We start from the raw sequence: 18,451 nt of genomic DNA on the forward strand, positions 1-18,451 counted from the left end.
GTTGATATCTAATGCTTTTGAGAACTGAGATATGAGTTATTAACCTCTACTTCAGACCAGTTATACTGATAAAATGGAGTGGATTGAGAGTCTCCACTTCAGTGATCAGATACACTTCAGGGAGACCATTCAGCCCATCTATCAGAGAGGTGCTACATTTCTGCATCAGGTTCAACTCTTTGTTCAAGAAGCTCTAGAACATCTACCATGACCTAACAAACAGGCCTTTCATGAAGGCTAAAATCACCTCTAATAAACTCATCATTATTTGTAATAAGTGGCTGGATGTAAATAGTTGCTTTGTTTCACTATAATCCAAAAACCAATTTACTGTTTGTGAGGTCCTTTAGGCAGTGCACATGACAAGTTAATGTGGCAATGAAGCAATGTAGATTTTACACTTGATAAACTACCAGAGTGTAAAGTAAGTATCAAAAAAAAATCCTAGGTAATGCTAAAGTGAAGCACAACAAGATATTTCCCAAGAGATTCTCTCTCTGTTTGTCAAATTGGTTGTGATACCAATTTCAGGCTATTTACAACCTAGATTCGCAGGAACAAAACAAGAAGCAAACCATTGAGTTCACCTGAGGGGTGTTGAATGACTGAATAATGCTCCATGCATCTACAACATATTTTTAAAAATCTCATGTCTATATCCACGTTTTCATTTTTCCTTCTAAATTCTTATGTTCACACTGATAATGGAAAACATCTATGTAAACTGTCAGATTGTAACTGTCCTCCATCGGTGAGAGGGTATTGCAGAGTCATCACAATCAGACAAACCTGCAGTTACCCTCCTAAACATGATCATAAGACTTTATGATAGAAAGATAAAAATGACTTTAAAATTGTGATTGAATTAGATAGACTCACCTTGATCCAGATATCCTGGAACTGCTATACTAAAAGACAGCACTTGGACATGTGTGCATTGGTATGGGAAATTAACTAGTACATGTGTGTTAACCCAGTCCTCAGTCATTTACAAACAACTTCTGAGTGTTTGTCTGCAAATCAACAGTCATAGCATACAGGCCTATTGTTGTCAGCACACTCCTGTACTGCAGTGAGACCTGGTCTGTGCATTAACAATACATTAGAGAGTGAAAAAAAATTCCCTCAGCCACATTTTTGCTGGATCCTCCAGATTCAATCTGAGCACTATTGAACAAACGCTAGTGTCCTACTTGAAGTCAGCACTCTGAGTACTCAAGCAAAACTCCTGAAAAATTAACTTGACAATGTATCCAAATGGCTGAAAGGTATCTCCCCTGCTAGGTCCTGTTTTTTCAACTCCCCTGTAGTCAACCTTCCAGGGAAGAACAAAGGAAATGTTTAAAGAAGGCACCACAGTTATCTTTGAAAGTGTGCCAGCATTTCCTTAATGGCTAAGAGGAGCTTCTTCCCAATTTAACTCAGGAAAAGCTAGAGCTTCAAACTGTGTTACACTTTGAGTCCAAACACCTTCATGAGGAAGCAGAATGGCAGTAGAGAAGAAAGGGAAATGAAGCAAATCCTGCACTCTCCTATTTGGATCAAGGTCCTCATAGGATTTCTGCCCCAAAGATCTTCAGGTCGAGGATGCGTCTGGTCAATCCCACAAAGACCCATTGCAGAATGTCATGAATCATAGAGATGTGTAGCATGGAAAGAGACCCTTCAATCCAACTCGTCCATGGCAACCAGATATTCTAAATTAATCTATTCCCATTTGCCAGCATTTGCTCAATATCCCTCTAAACCCTTCCTATTCATGTACCCATCCAGATGCCTTTTAAATGGTGTCATTGTACCAGCCTCTGGCACTTCCTGTCTGTGTGAAAAAGTTGCCCTTAGGTCTCTCTTAAATCTTTCCCCTCTCACCTTAAACCTATGCTCTCTAGTTTTGGACTCCCTTACCCTGGAGAAAACACCTTGACTATTCACCCTATCCATGCCCCTCATGATTTTATAAACTCCTTAAGGTCACTCCTCAGCCTCCCCCTATAGCTCAAACCTAGACTGAGGGACAGCTACTGATTAACTCTATCCTACATAATGGGCATTAGCCAAAGGTAAAAATCACACAACACCAGGTTATAGTTCAACAGTTTTAATTGGAAGCACTAGCTTTCGGAGTGCTGTTCCTACATCAGGAGTGTGATAACGACGTGACGAAGGAGCAGTGCTGTGAAAGCTAGTGCTTCCAATTAAACCAGTTGGACTATAACCTGGTATTGTGTGATTTTTTACAAAAACTTTGTACACCCCCGTCCAACACCGGCATCTCCAAATCATGACCGGCATTAACCAAGGTTCAGTGGGTAAGATTCCTGCTCCTCAGTTCGGACTGATCGTAGGTCAGAAACAAGGACAGAAAATATTCCCGATGAGGTTACGAAGGGGGTGTTGTACTGTCAGAAGTGCCATCTTTTCGCTGAGACACGGAACTGAGACTCCAATTGCTTGTGATTGTCCATGGTACTGTTATCAATGCTGAGTTCTTCCTTGTGGCCTGCCCGTAATTATCTTCCCAGGAAACTATATTAAAAGAATTACCTGGTCATTTTTCGTTTGATTGTTGTGAAATTCGCTGTACGTAGATCGGCCATTTCGTTTGCTATAATAATTACATAATCGAAAAAAAAAACTTCTATTAGCAGTCTTATCCTTCGAGATAGCCCGGGATGGTGCGCGGCGTTAGGTAAATGCAAGTCCTGTCAGTTAAAGAGCATCTCCTGCAAACCGATAGGGGCGCGAGGCTGGGTTCTTAGTACGCAGTCTCGGTGCCGGCCCCAACAGAAGTCGCGTCGCTGAGGTGACGGGGTGTCCGTGTCTCCAGGCCTCGAGACCGCGTCTGTCCTGAGCCCGGGCGCGGTGACACAGGGAGCAGCCTGGTGGCCTGGCCTCGAGCTGTAGGGGAGCCTCTGGGGCTTGCGGGGGGGAAACCATGCTGCTGCGAGGCTGGGCGCTGGTATGCGGCCGTTGAGACCGGGCCCGCGGGGTGGAGGCGGCGGCGGCGGGAGTGCGGGAAGCCGGGACACCCGCAGGATGAAGCTGAAGAAGCAGGTGACGGTGTGCGGCGGCGCCATTTTCTGCGTGGCCGTTTTCTCGCTTTACCTGATGCTGGACCGCGTACAGCACGAACCGGAGCGGCGGCAGAGCGGAGTCAGCTTCCCCAGGGTAAGAACGACCTTTCTCCCGCCCCCTCCCCCAGGGGGAGGGAGGAGACTTCCCACCCCCCGAGAAAGAGTAGGAGAGGGCGACCTATGATGGGGATGTTGGAGTCGGGAGGGAGTGGAGGGAAACCCTCAGGGGAAGGAGAGGATGAAGACCCCCGCCCGCCCCCAAGAGGGCAGGGAGCAGCGGAGCAGGAGTGGGAAAGGTGACAAGACCCCGGGAGAAGAGACGAAGAAGTATCTTCAGGATGAGGGAAAGATTGTTCCTGGAGCTGAGAGCCAGAGTGTGAGTGAGATCCTCCCCCCCCCCCGCCTCCTCTCGGGCGGTGTGGTAAAGAAATCAGACCACCGTCAGCAGGGAGGATGTGAAAAAAGATGCTGAGAGAGTTACGGAGTTTGGAAGGGGATGTCACAGAGAAAGGAGCGAGGGAGATCTAGGCTGGATGGGATTGGAGATATAGGGATGAATGTAAGGACATGAATTGAGTTGAATTTATTGTCACGTGTACCGAGGCACAATGAAAAGCTTTGTCTTGCGAGCAATACAGGTAGATCACATAGTTAAGTAGCGTAGATAGTAAATAATAGGTAAACAGCGGTAAAAACAAAAACACAGGTACAGGCAAATGTTAAGAGTTTATGAGACCATTCTGTATTCTTACAACATTAGGGTAGAAACTGTTACGAAACCGGCTGGTGTATGTGTTCAGGCTTCTGTACCTTCTCTCCTGAGAAACCAGCATGGCTGCAGTGTGGTGAGATAGCAAGGAGACCTTGGGGAAAAATGGGACATGGAGATCTAAGACTCTGTCACAGTATCCCAGGATGTATTTGGGAGCAGGACTGGCTCAGCATTAGGAATGTTTTCAGCAGCAGTTTGCAGTAAGTCTCCATGGAGGCCAGTGTTGAATAACATAATTAAAGTGTGGTTTTTTTACATGTTTTTAATATTAATCAACTGCTTAAATATGTCAACAATATTTTGTATAGCAACCTGTTGTGATTAACATTGCTCTGCCTAAAAGGCACTCTGGCACAGGTTCAGTAGTACAAAAGGTTTGGATTAATAGTTGATGTGGAAAACTTTCTCTGGCAATGGGAAAAGGCCAAGTGGAATTTTTGGCTCTGAGCTGGCAGGACCTGGTGGACTGAAGTAGTTCCTGTGCTGTATCATTCTTGCAATGCAATATTTGGTATGTTTATAGTGCAAAGTCTTTCTTATTGAGAGAGTAAACAGATGAAGTTTGTAAATATTGTTATCTGATTAGTGCATCGCCAGTAGCAATTTCTTACCTTTTAAACCAAAGTTGCAAATGCTGTAAGACAGCTCATTTCACCAGGAGTGTAAAACAATTCTGAACTCTAATTAAAACTTGAGGAAAGCAAAGGAATGATGGCATACGCAGTATCATTGCAGTATTCCTCAGATAAAGGAAAATATTTCTTCTTTCCCCATTTATTTTCTTTTTGTTTTGCCTTTCCCTGAAGTTTAGAATGAGATAATACACCTAATAAAACTGTCCAAGTGCTGATTCTCTTATAACTCTGAGCCTTGCGGGCATTGTGTATGGGCCCCAGCTTGCTGTAGAGTATTGGGCTGCTTTTACTTGTTGACTTAGGTGTGTTATGTATACATATCTGTCCATGGCATCTGACAAGATCACATAAGATTTGAAATGAGTGTGACTCAGTGCTTCATTATGTGGGCCATTTATCCTTGAACCTTAGCAACACAGTTGCAAAGGTGCACTGTATTAACAAAACAGTTGGTCCTTCGCTAATGTAATGACACAAACAGTGGCACTTCAATAAATCTGTTAGTACAGGATGTCCTTAAATAAAAATGGTTGTACTTTAACAGTTGTAAAAACACTCTTGCCTTCAGTGTTTCTGATATAGATTTGTACACCCATTATCACACTGTAATAATGCATGATGAGCCTCAAGTTTCCAACTGTCACCAATTCTCAGACAATTTTCACCCACCTTCCACCCTCCTATACTTTGTCTATGTGAACACTGTGTGATCTGACAGTAAATTTCAACGGACTGAGTAGGAGGTATTACGACTTGGGAGTTACTGCGTAACTAATTTTACCTAATGTGCGCTGAGGCTAGTTTTCATATCAGATTGATGCATCACAATCCAGGAACTGAGTTGTGTTCCAGCCCGTATTGTTTGTGCTGCACCAAGCATGACTTTACGAATCAGGTGTTGATGCTGATGTCCATTATTATATTCCAGGTTCAGCATTTTGTTGTCCTGGTGTTCACCCTAATGAATTTACTCTTCATGCAGTGGAGCCGATATCCAATTTTCATACTGTACTGGCTTTGTGTAATTAAATGTTTGTTTGAGAGTCTGAATAATCACACTGCTGATTTTTTTTAACGTAGCAAATTGCTGTGGATAATGTATAGGAAAGGTAAGAGATTAGTTAATGTAGCTGTCCCTCATGCTGTCTGTTAAATGGACCAGAATTATTCACAAATTGAAACTTGTCAGTCAGCTGGAACACATCTTCATCTATGTAGACCTCTCTCAAAGTTCTGTGATCTGTATTGTCCGTCCTTCCTTTGGAACACCTACTTCTAATTTTCCTCTCCAGGGAAGTACGTCTGACCTTTCATTTGTATTCATAGCTAACAGATTCAGTGTTCTTCAAAGTACTACCCACTTACTGAATCAGAATGATACAGCACAGGAGGCCCTTTTGTGCCTAAAAGCGCTGTGCAATTAGCTGAGTTGATGAGCCAATGCCCATAGTGCAAAGGGTAATTAAAAGTAGATGTTCAGAATAGCTAAATGCCAATGGGAGGGTTGTAGCAAGATGAAGCATTTTAGCCACAGTGGGTGAGTGAGCTAATATGAAATGCAAAAATGTTTGGAGCATAGCAAGTTTGAGGGAGGGATTGGAAGAAGGTACTGATCATGGTGTAGGTTACTCTGTGCTGTAGTCATTGAGGTTCAGTTAGCATTCCCATAATACAAGCTGTCCCACCAGTGCAGAAATCGATGAATAACAACCATGCAGCCAAGGTGTTCTGTATTAGCAGGCTTCTGTGATTAAAACCGTACCTTTTGTCTTCTGCATTTTGAACTGTAGATGCTTTCAGTGCTAATTGTGGCCTATTGCCAAGTGTCAGCCAATGACACTTTACTCTTTTATTTTAAGACCTTGAAATTGTCAGGGTGCTGACATGGTTTACATGGACATGAGCGATTACACTGCGTTCAGCTGTCAGTGTGACTAATTCTAAAATCTGTTAACAACAAATCAATTAAGTGTCAGATTTTTTGAAATAAATTTGTGTAGTCACATTGAATAAATTTTCATTTTAAGGTGGATGGTTTATTGCAAAAACTACCTAGACATAGATGTTTCTCCAGGTCAAAAAAAATGTATATGTGGTAATTTTGGACCTTGGTGAATTCTAAAAGTGATGGAGGATGGGGGACGAATATCACGCTTAAAATTTTAAAACAAATCAACTAAACAGTTCCTGCATTGAATCATTTTTGGTGAAGTACTGAATAGGAGAGGATATTGGATGAAGTTGAGGATGGTGATATGTCGTATCATGGTGTATTTTGATGAAGTAGACAAATGACATTTTAAGGCAACAGAGTTTAATTGATGTAAAGAGTGGCAGGTCATTTGGAGTTTAGTTACCTCTGGTGAAATAAACAGTAGGTTGGGAAAAGCTTGTGAATTTCAGGTACTAGCTGGGACCTACTGCACATGAAGTGTATAGGTAGAATGCTTGGAAATTTAATTGAGTATCTTGTCTGATTTTTAGACGTGCCATATTAGATTTTTGCTGTGAACTGACAGTTGTATAGAGTTCTGCCACAGAATATTCTCTCCAGTATTCTTTCTTGGATCCATAGACTTTGCAGTTAAGTATATTCAAGACCGAGATTTTAAATCACTAAGTAAATTAAGGATCATGGGATAAAGCAGGAAAGTGGAGTTGAGGATTTTCTGGTCAGTCATTATCTCATTGAAGGTGGGATATACTTGATGGGCTGAGTCGCTTACTTCTCCAACATCTCATAGCTCAGGGGCCTGAGTCCAATGACTATTGTTGGAACATTTTGGGTAGTTGTCCAATAGGTTTTCTTTTCAACCATTCTAAATGGTACCAAGCTGGGAGAGTAAAATATATGTCAAATCCCCGAGTAATCTTTTCTTGACTTTTTGTTTTGGTTTCCAATGCAGAGTCAAATTTCAGTGCTGCAGAATCGCATTGAGCAGTTGGAGCAGCTTTTGGAAGAAAATCACCAGATAATCAGTCACATTAAGGACTCTGTGCTGGAGCTGACAGAAAATGCCGGTGGTTTCGCTGGCCTGCTTGCTTACCAAGGAAATGGCTCCTGGGCTTTTCCTGGAGGCAATCACCCAACCTTTCTGACTGTGTTGCCACAGGATTGTCAGTTAGCTCTTGGGAATAAAGGACAACAAACAGACCTGCAGGTAAGAAAACATGATAAAGCATTGGGGCAACATATTTCTTTTGGATTGTATTTACTAATCTGCATGGATCAATGACATTGTCTTAATTAAACCCCTTCTGACATGATGCAATTCCTATTGTGACAAAAGAAAGAATCATCTTAATGTAAGACTGACAGCTTTCACCATGACTGCAATTTTTCATCCAGGTGTCATAATCCTTTAAGATTTCCTCCACTTCACCACCCCTTTACCACTACCATTGCCAAACCACCACTACCCAACCCCACTTAGGCCTTCCCTGAGGTTTGATTAATGCTACATGCCATGCAGTTTTCTGGTTCAGGCACCCCCAGTCCCTGGCAATCAGCCACTCTGCAGCAGATGAAATGGTGAATGTCAGTTTTGTGAAAATGCAAGAAATCATGTTGCATGCAAAGTTTTGGGTGGGAACCTTAAATGCCAGCTGGGTGCAGTTGGTTGCGATTTAATTTATTGAACGTCATGGATTCAATCCCCACTCTAGGACTTGGACCCAATCAAGACTGGCATTTCAGTGTAATACTGAGGTGATGTTACACTTTTGGAGATGTTTTTCATTTAGGTCCTGTCTACTACTTAAGTTGTGCATAAAAGCTCCAATAGAAATGTTTGAAGAGTGTGGTTATGTTCTCCTAATTAACATTCTCTAACTGATTAGTAGTGCTCTTTGTGGAACCCTCCTTGTTGTGATATGGCTGCTATATTTATTTACGTAAGTGGTTAAAGTTCTGGTTGTAAAGCACATTGAGAACATGACAAATTATATATTAATAAAAGTTTGTTCTTGGAAATACTCCCAATATCTTCTGGTATATGCAGAGGGCCTGAAGATGTGTGAAGGAGATAATTGGATCAATAAAATAGATGTCCTGTTCCAAGCTGCATCAGTGAGAAGCAGCAATGTCATGGCAATACCATCACCTTGAAACTCAGTTCCCAGTCCTGCACCATGCTGATCTGTACTTCACCATTCATTCATCACTGCATCAATACTTGGAAATTCATTCCTAATATCACTGCAGCAGCTCCATACCTCAGGGCTTTGGGAAGTTCAGGAAGACAGCTTGTCACCACTCCTCCTGCCTTTCTCCAATAAAAGTAGCCTCACCAGTATCTCTCAACATCCACCACAAATCTATTTACAAAACTAAATATAATAGCTGGGATTTGTTGGGATGAACTGTTAGTTCGTTCTTTCTGATGAAGACTGCTTTCCTGGTGCACATGTATTTTGTGATAATATGAATGCATATAATGTGTTATCAATTACATTGAACGTCATCTGAGTAACCTGCTCTCTTGGTCAGGTACTTGAGTATATAGGCACTAATGCAGATTAAAGGAACCTTGATAACCCAGCACTCGGAAGCAACCTTTTGTGGTTGGTTTGTAACCAGATACCTGATTCAAATGATGTAATCTCTATATGACTTGCTCTTCAGATCTGTAATGTTTCGTCTGGTTACTGTTCTTGTGAAATCTGGGTTTGTGGTTTGAAGTTCCGCATCGTAAAGTGTATCCATATTTACTGAAGTATTATTCACTTTATATTTCTGTCAGTAGTAATTTAAAATAAATAAGGTTAAGTGCAGAACATCTAAAATAAAAGTTGTCAATCCTATATATTCCGAATGTGCCCTTCAGTGTGTAACCAGTTCAGCTGAGGTTGTGCAATTGTCTTTTACCAATATGAGTTGCTTTAATTTTTAAAAAAATTTATAGAATGTGAAATGTGTTCATTAATGACAAGCTCAAGATAAGACTAATAATCCAGAGTACTGTGAATGTGTCCTTGGGGAGGTGAAATCTGCAAAACTGCTCAAACTTTTTCATTTTAAGTTGTCATTAGTGCTGCCTTCTGGGTACAGCTTTTATTTGGAGTTATCTCTGTGTATGTTTGAAATATGCCTTCTAAATAAACACAATTAAAGCCAACCTTGCAGTGTTCAAAGGACATATAATCATACTGATAATTGGGGTTAATATGTTCACTCAATAACTGGATCCTGCTGGAACTTATGACTTGAAGCTAGAGCAAATGATGCAGTGCAGAGTTCTGCAGTCGACTGTTTCTAAGTTTGGTAGTAGCCCAGACTTGCCTCCATTTTTTTTTTTAAGATCCTTAGCAAATTCTTGCTGTTTTACTCTGACAGATGCTGGATGTGTACTCACTTTTGAAGTTTGATAATGTGGATGGTGGTGCTTGGAAGCAGGGCTTTGAGATCACATACGATGCGCACGAATGGGATAATGACCCATTACAGGTTTATGTTGTCCCCCATTCTCACAACGATCCCGGTGAGTGGAACACTGCAAACTCATGTCATTGTTGTGGGGGAGGGTGGGTTGGGGTGGGAATAGACTTCAAGACTGAACAGGTTTTGTGGCAAACTGACTGTGGCTTTGCTTTGTAATGTAGTTGTTGGTATTATATGAAAAAAAACTACTGGAACCTGGCTAATTCTTTCTATTATCTTTAAGTTTGACTTGTGACCTATATATTTTGCAGTCGGTTGGCATGTGTATCTGCAACTTACGTATTGATCTTACTTCTGTTGTTCTGTCATATTGCTGGTAATACAAGCCTTTACCTACTACATTCACAGCAGCTAGTTGCTGGGGAGACCTGTTTCTTTTTGACCTTTTCCTGCATCAAAGTTCCTGGATCCAAATCCCATTTCAAGATCTCCGCACAATGTCTGCAGTCAGGCCAATGCCATGTGAGGGTGTGCTGCGCTGCTGGTCTTTTAGCTAAGAAATTAAACTGAGGGTGTCTCTGCCTCCTCCTGGTTAGAGTAGGTGTCAGATGTTTCATTATTGAGTATGGAAGGGCTAAAGCAACCAGTTCTGATACCTGGGCCGTTACGGATTACCTTATCATTCATCTATTTGTAGTTTACAGGATTTTGTTTGCAAGTGGGTTGCTGTGTGCTATGTTATAGCAACATTGTTGCACTCTGAAGTAGCACTGCATGTAAAATACTCAGGATTATTTCTGAATGATTTGAAAAAGCAACAAGAACCTGATAGTCAAAACTCTTATTTCTGTATAGGCTGGATAAAAACATTTGACAAATATTACCAGGACCAGACACAGCATATTCTGAATAACATGCTGCTGAAACTACAGGAGGACCCAAAGCGCCGTTTCATCTGGGCAGAAATCTCATTCTTCTCCAAATGGTGGGACAACATAGACACTCAGAAAAGGGCTGCTGTCCGCAGGTACAATCTGGCATTTGGCTATGCTTAAATTAATTCTTTTGGATGAAGGCACTGATATGCTTGCAAGGGTTCCACAGGCCTGAGTGCCCCCTCCCAGAGTTTACCTAGACAAGCAATCATCAAGCCAAGATCAAGTGGCAGGCTCTTGATTTACAGAAGCATCGTAGATCACCTGGGTCCTGCCCCAGCAGAGGTTGCTGGAGGCTGATGCAAATTTTTGCATTCTTTTCCTCATCTCATTTCCTGGGTGCTGGGGCCAATTGTAATCAGAATTAATTCGATAGAAGCATTATTAGTCTGTTACTTTGCTGAAGTGAAATGGGTATTAGATTAGATTAGATTAGATTAGATTAGATTACAGTGTGGAAACAGGCCCTTCGGCCCAACAAGTCCACACCGACCCGCCGAAGCGAAACCCACCCATACCCCTACATTTACCCATTACCTAACACTACGGGCAATTTAGTATGGCCAATTCACCTGACCCTGCACATCTTTGGACTGTGGGAGGAAACCGGAGCACCCGGAGGAAACCCACGCAGACACGGGGAGAACGTGCAAACTCCACACAGTCAGTCGCCTGAGTCGGGAATTGAACCCAGGTCTCTGGCGCTGCGAGGCAGCAGTGCTAACCACTGTGCCACCGTGCTGATGGTGTTTAATCTCAGCAGCAAGCTTCTGAGAATTAATTCACTTGTATTGGGCTGTTTTTGAGTAATAACTTGAGTTTAATATATGCTGCTCACTAGATGGACATTTATTTGAATATGTGTTATTTGGTTTGGTCACCAGATTGGCAGCTAATGGTCAGTTGGAGTTTGTGACAGGAGGTTGGGTCATGACAGATGAAGCCAATGCGCACTATTTTGCAATGATTGACCAGCTAATCGAAGGACATCAGTGGATGGAGAAAAACATTGGTACGAGTCCATGCTGATGAGTTGTGCAGTTGACATAGCAGTACTTTTATGGACTTGAGACTTTTTGGTGTGAATTTTGCACATGTTATGGGGTGTTAATCCTGAAATGTTTCCCATTGTCACCACTGATCTTTACATGGTAAAGTGTTGTCTATACAGCCAATAGAACTCACTGCATGGTCCCATCAAACAGTGAGTGGGCAGGAATAATGTGGGGTTAGATCCAGAAACCTCCCTCTACACTGTCCCCATTAAGTACTCCTAGAAAACATATGGCTTGGGGTTCAGTACAAAGTTAAAGCTTCCTCTACAGCACCCTCCATAAACACTGCTGGAACAGTTACAGCACAAGTTAAATATTTCGAAAATAGGGGCAAGAGTAGGCCATTTGGCCATTGAGCCTGCTCCACTGTAGAATATGATCATGGCTGATCCTTTCCATGCTGTGCTCCGTACTCTTCCCCATCTCCCCGAAGCATTTAGTCCCTAGCAATCTGTCCATTTCTTCCTTAAATGTATTCAGTGACTTGGTCTCCACCATCTTATTGGTGTTGCAAATTTCACAGGCTCACAAAACTGAAGAAATTTTTCAGTTCTAAATGGTCTACTCTGCATCCAGAGACCGTGTTCTTTCGGCTAGGATCCTAATCCTAACAAGTGTGTCTGGCCCTGTCAGAATTTTATATGTTTCAATGGAATCCTATCTCCTTATGAACTCCAAAGAAAACAAATCTAGTTAATCCAATCTCTCCTCATTCAACAAATCTGCAATCCTAGAAATTTGTCTGGTGAATCTTTGATGTACTCCATCAATGGAGAGCACATGTTTCCTTGAGTAAGGAGACCAAACCTCTGTACAGTACTCCCAGATTTGGTTTCAACAAGGCTCTGTACAGCCCAGAGACTACCTTTGCTTGTGTACTCAAATTCTCTTGCAGTGAAGACCAACAGACTATTTGCCTTGTTGACTCTTGCTGCGAGTAAATTCTTGCATTCAGTGATTGGTGTACAAGGATCCCAGGTCTTTTTATACATAAACATTTCTCAATCTATCACCGTTAAGTGTATTCTGCCTTTTGTTTTGCCTATAACTGCATGATATATTTGTCCACTCACTCCGCGTGTCTAAATTATCTTGAATCACCTTTTTGTTAGCATGTTCATCCTAATCAGATGTTCCTATACTTTGTATTTGCAGGAGTGATTCCCAAATCTGGCTGGGCGATTGATCCTTTTGGACACAGCTCAACCATGTCTTATCTGCTCAAGCGAGCGAACCTAACCAGTATGCTGATCCAACGAGTACATTACTCCATCAAAAAACACTTTTCAGCCACCAAAAATTTGGAATTCATGTGGAGGCAGACTTGGGGTAGGTGAAAGCAGCGTTGTAAGGAAGTTCTGTGAATGATAATTTGAAATAACCCCCCACAACTGGAAACACACACACGGGCCAGAGCTTCTGAGAAAGGGGCTATCTCTTTCATTTGCCCCTATGCACTTCCAACAATCTTTACTTTATCTCTACAAAGTTGCACAATTTGTGGGAGCTGGAGCCATCCTGTTAATGTTTTTTTTAAATGTTATATTTTAAAAATCAATTTCTGTATAAAGTGAGCATTTTGGTTTATTCTCCACATCTTGTTTCAGACACTGACTCAAGCACAGATATCTTCTGTCATCTAATGCCGTTCTACAGTTATGATGTCCCTCATACTTGTGGACCTGATCCTAAAATCTGCTGCCAGTTTGACTTCAGGCGCCTCCCTGGAGGGCGAATCAGCTGTCCGTGGAAAATCCCACCAAAACCAATAACCAATATCAATGTAGCAGAGAGGTAGGTACTAACCAAATGGACAACTGTACTGATCTGTCTCTCTCCTCTTCTCTTATTTTGCTCTTTCTTGTTACTCATAGGATAAAGCTTTAATTTTATCTTTTGAGGGAAATGCTTAATCTTCATCCCAACTAGTCAGCATTAACTGGTATGTGTATTTTCGCCATTACTTGACTTGTAGCTATGAACACCAGTCTATCCATTTTCACGAGGCTATAATTGGTTGGAGTTTGATGGTTCAGGTCCACGCCCCCCTACGACCCACCCTCCCATCCTGGCACAGGTCCACGCCCCCCTACGACCCACCCTCCCATCCTGGCACTTTCCCCTGCCACCGCAGGAACTGTAAAACCTGTGCCCACACCTCCTCCCTCACCTCCATCCAAGGCCCTAAAGGAGCCTTCCACATCCATCAAACTTTTACCTGCACATCCACTAATATCATCTATTGTATCCGTTGCTCCCGATGCGGTCTCCTCTACATTGGGGAGACTGGGCGCCTCCTAGCAGAGCGCTTTAGGGAACATCTCAGAGACACCCGCATCAATCAACCAAATCGCCCAGTGGCTCAACATTTCAACTCCCCCTCCCACTCTGCCGAGGATATGGAGGTGCTGGGCCTCCTCCACCGCCGCTCCCTCACCACCAGACGCCTGGAGGAAGAACGCCTCATCTTCCGCCTCGGAACACTTCAACCCCAGGGCATCAATGTGGATTTCAACAGTTTCCTCATTTCCCCTTCCCCCACCTCATCCTAGTTTCTAACCTCCAGCAACTCGACTTGTCCGGACTTGTCCTACCTGCCTAGCTCCTTTTCCACCTATCCACTCCACCCTCTCTTCCCTGACCTATCACCTTCATCTCCTTCCCCACTGATCTATTGTACTCTATGCTACTCTCTCCCCACCCCCCAGCCTCCTCTAGCTTATCTCTCCATGCTTCAGGCTCTCTGCCTTTATTCCTGATGAAGGGCTTTTGCCCGAAACGTCGATTTTGCCTGTCCTCGGATGCTGCCTGAATTGCTGTGCTCTTCCAGCACCACTAATCCAGATCCTGGACTGAATGGTTGTTTGGTCAGTTTTGTGCAGTCATCACGAGAGCACTGCTTTTTTGTTCAAAATTTATTTTGTTTGAAAATCTCCACATCTTCTGTTGAATTTCCATGCTGTTGGTTCATACCCTACTGTTGTCGGAAGTTCTTCATGCGATCAACTTGTGAAACAGGTATGTTGGAGGCAGGAAAGGATGATATTGGAAGTGAAATTCCCTGCAATAATTGAAGAGCCAGTTGGATGTTGTGATGGACTGCCTGAATTCTTGATCGTTGTGCTAGAATAGTTGGCTTAGGGTGTCTTTCTTGTGCAGTTTTCCTATTTGCCACCATTGATTTAAAAACCTTAAGTAGAATTGCAACTTGGTTATTGATTATTCTTCTTGATTTAAATCCACCAAGTTTTTTTTATACCAGTTGTAGAATTCCGCTACAAAAAGTGATGAAAAAATTCAGCAGGTATGGTAGCATCTACAGAGAAGATGTTTTAAGTGACCCTTCGTCAGAACTGAATATCTGAAAAAGATCATTTTTATACTGATGATAGGGGGGTTGTGCCAGTGAATAGATTATGTGGAGATGGGGCCCAGAGACAGGTAAAAACAAAAGGTAACAGATTACTAATGAGCTGGATTCTGCTATCTAGTTCAAATCAGCTAATTCCACGTAGAAACATCAGATCTGGAATCTTTCTGCCCCAGGTAACATTTACTCATTGTGGTCTTGTATTTTCTCTTTTTGGTTGGCTGATGTACTGGGTGTTAAGCAATCTCGCCATGACTGCACTAGTTGTTCAGTTCAAACATCTCCAGGCATGCTGTTGCGACTCCTTTTTTTTAATATATAGGCAGTTGAAGGTTTAAACATAGTATATAAAAAAAAATGGAATTAAAAAAAAAATGGCCTGAACATAGCAGATTATGGGGCAACATGATTGAAGTGCTTTTAAAAGAAAGTGGGGTCGGATAGATAGCAGACTATTATAAGTGATTGAGGGTTCTGGGATAAGGGAGCACTGGAAATAGGAAGATGCGCTTGAAGTTTCTTGAGTTACAAACCTGTGAAATTCAGTTGGTGATTCAGGCAAAAATCAGTCTTAAAGATGGTATTGGTTAGGTGGATGAAAGAAAATACATCGTGGTAAGAATGTATTGAAATATGATTATAGCAATGTTCCCACGAGAAGGGTAAAGGTTGACATGGCTGGTTGAGTTAAATGGCAAATTCTGTATTGCAACTTCTCTGCATTTCAGTGAAAATAAATTTGTTAGAGGGCATACATAATTAGAACAAGTTGTGCAAGTATTATTTAGTTGCTGTTTTAATGTCCTGGATTTTATCTATATCTGCTTCCATTATAAATTTCCACATACACTGTCACCTTGGAAATAATCTGTCTAAATTTGTCCAACTTTGATGACTTGCTGTTGATGCTGGTCACACTATAGCACCTCCACTAGTGGGAAATATTTACCATGTGACATTTATATATGTAGTAACAATGAACTGGGCAATTTATAATGGGAAAGGTTGAAAGAAGTCTGTGCAGATGTATTTATAACATCTCATTTTGATTTGTTTAACGAGGTTGCTTACTCCTCATTTTCATATCCCAACTCTTATTAGCATGGTGCTGCTTTCTGGAAGTAATTTTACTTTCCTAAGAGGAAATGTTCAGTGAATTGACAGTATCATTTTCTTATTACTGATAAGAAAGCATGCTAACGCTTGTTCTTGTCTTCCTTCCACATGTGTTTGTTACATTCTCAGTGCAGATTCTTATCTCCCACTTATTAGGGCAAATTTGCTTTTGGATCAATACCGGAAAAAGTCCAAGTTGTTCAAGAGCAAAGTGGTCCTGATTCCAGTTGGAGATGACTTTCGTTATGACAATGCTCTGGAGTGGGACCAGCAATTCCAGAATTATGCAAAACTTTTTGACTACATGAACTCTCACCCTGAGCTTCATGTGCAAGTAAGTGTCTCTGTCAAGGGAGAAATATAGCTGTCTGGATCTGTTCGCTGAGCTAGGAATTTGTGTTGCAGACGTTTCGTCCCCTGTCTAGGTGACATCCTCCAGTGCTTGGGAGCCTCCTGTGAAGCGCTTCTGTGATCTTTCCTCCGGCATTTGTAGTGGTTTGAATCTGTCGCTTCCGGTTGTCAGTTCCAGCTGTCCGTTGCAGTGCTCGGTATATTGGGTCCAGGTTGATGTGTTTATTGATTGAATCTGTGGATGAGTGCCATGCCTCTAGGAATTCCCTGGCTGTTCTCTGTTTGGCTTGTCCTATAATAGTAGTGTTGTCCCAGTCGAATTCATGTTGCTTGTCATCTGCGTGTGTGGCTACTAAGGATAGCTGAACACCAACTAGCCACGAAACGACACGACCAGATATCCTTAGTAGCCACACGCAGATGACAAGCAACATGAATTCGACTGGACAACACTACTATAATAGGACAAGCCGAATAGAGAACAACTTGGACTTTTTCCGGTATTGATCCAAAAGCAAATTTGCCCTAATAAGTGGGAGATAATAAGTGGGAATTCCTAGAGGTATGGCACTCATCCACAGATTCAATCAATAAGCACATCGACCTGGACCCAATATACCGACCACTGGAACTGACAACCGGAAGCGGCAGATTCAAACCACTACAAATGCTGGAGGAAAGATCACAGAAGCGCTTCACAGGAGGCTCCCAAGCACTGAGGATGTCACCTAGACAGGGGACGAAACGTCTGCAACATGAATTCCCAGCTCGGTGAACAGAACCACAACCACGAGCACCCAAGCTACAAATCTTCTCACAGACTTTGACTAGCTGTCTGGATTCCAGCAGTTTACCAGTTGTACAGAGCAGGCAGATCTCTGCTTTGATGAGCCATCTACTGAGCTATCTAGCTCGCCAGGCAGGGCAACCGAGAGGAAACAGTTGATTGTAGCAGCTTAGGCAAGGAGAGGTTCTGAGGTTTCTGGGCATACCTGGAAGCTTGAGCAAATTTGGCTTAGCTGCGATGTCTTCCAAATTTGAATGTCAGATTCTCACGCAAATGAAGTTTGCTGGGAAAGGTGTTGAAAGTGTATCTGTGATAAAATTCACCTAAGTTGATAGATGGAAATGTCTTGGGGGTTGGGAATTTTTAGAGAAACTGTGTCTCCAATATGTAGGTATCTGTCTTTGCTTTGTTCTGAATGTCCATTTATTTACCAGGTGCAGTTTGGAACGCTATCTGAGTACTTTGATGCTGTCTATAAAAAATACGGTGTTAGCCCAGGTAGCAAGCCTCCATCCTACCCTATCCTCAGTGGAGACTTCTTCACCTATGCTGACCGTGAGGACCATTATTGGAGTGGATATTTTACCTCCCGACCCTTTTATAAGAATCTAGACAGAGTCCTGGAATCACACCTCAGGTAAGGGGCTATGTTTGTAAGCAGTTGTATTTAAAGTTCTTTTTTCTAATGTGGTAGAAAAGAGTAAAAAGAGTGTTAAAAGATATTACTAATTAATAATTGAGTCTTGGAGGGAGAGACAAGAATCTAAGAGGACAGAGATGGGTGGACCTGGAGTGATAGATAGTGTTAGTGAAATACGGAGAATAAGATAGGTTTTGCTAAACAAACAATAGGAATTTGGGCTCTGAACTTTAGGAACTACATCAGCTCATTGAAAGGATGCAGGGAAGCTTTATCGGTGGGAGATTTTAGTTCAGAAGAAGGTATGGAAACTTGGGCTCCTTTCTATAGAACAAA

The 18,451-nt window shown here is 42.2% G+C and overlaps 1 protein-coding gene and 1 long non-coding RNA gene across 3 annotated transcripts in view; one reads left to right on the forward strand and one right to left on the reverse strand.

Annotated features, from left to right (window-relative positions):
• Positions 1–3,232, reverse strand: part of LOC148137549 (uncharacterized) — a 132,064-nt gene extending 128,832 nt beyond the window's left edge. The window contains exons 1-2 of the long non-coding RNA XR_015754122.1: positions 3,106–3,232; positions 2,545–2,605 (exon numbers count right to left, since the gene is read on the reverse strand). This is a non-coding gene — a long non-coding RNA (uncharacterized LOC148137549). The remainder of the gene's footprint in view (positions 1–2,544; positions 2,606–3,105) is intronic.
• Positions 2,822–18,451, forward strand: part of man2a2 (mannosidase, alpha, class 2A, member 2) — a 36,687-nt gene continuing 21,057 nt past the window's right edge. Inside the window, exons 1-9 of one of the 2 annotated variants that reach the window (XM_043680481.2) lie at positions 2,822–3,168; positions 7,388–7,642; positions 9,817–9,961; positions 10,717–10,888; positions 11,681–11,808; positions 13,007–13,180; positions 13,459–13,645; positions 16,494–16,671; positions 17,910–18,112. In XM_043680481.2, the coding sequence (XP_043536416.2) occupies positions 2,962–3,168; positions 7,388–7,642; positions 9,817–9,961; positions 10,717–10,888; positions 11,681–11,808; positions 13,007–13,180; positions 13,459–13,645; positions 16,494–16,671; positions 17,910–18,112 (1,649 nt within the window). In that variant the 5' untranslated portion in view covers positions 2,822–2,961. The remainder of the gene's footprint in view (positions 3,169–7,387; positions 7,643–9,816; positions 9,962–10,716; positions 10,889–11,680; positions 11,809–13,006; positions 13,181–13,458; positions 13,646–16,493; positions 16,672–17,909; positions 18,113–18,451) is intronic. The other variant, XM_043680482.2, reaches the window with a different exon arrangement.

This window comes from Chiloscyllium plagiosum, unplaced genomic scaffold, assembly GCF_037043375.1.
Source record: "Chiloscyllium plagiosum isolate Xiang-an unplaced genomic scaffold, Cpla_swu_hap1 HiC_scaffold_42, whole genome shotgun sequence".
NCBI lineage: Eukaryota > Metazoa > Chordata > Chondrichthyes > Orectolobiformes > Hemiscylliidae > Chiloscyllium > Chiloscyllium plagiosum.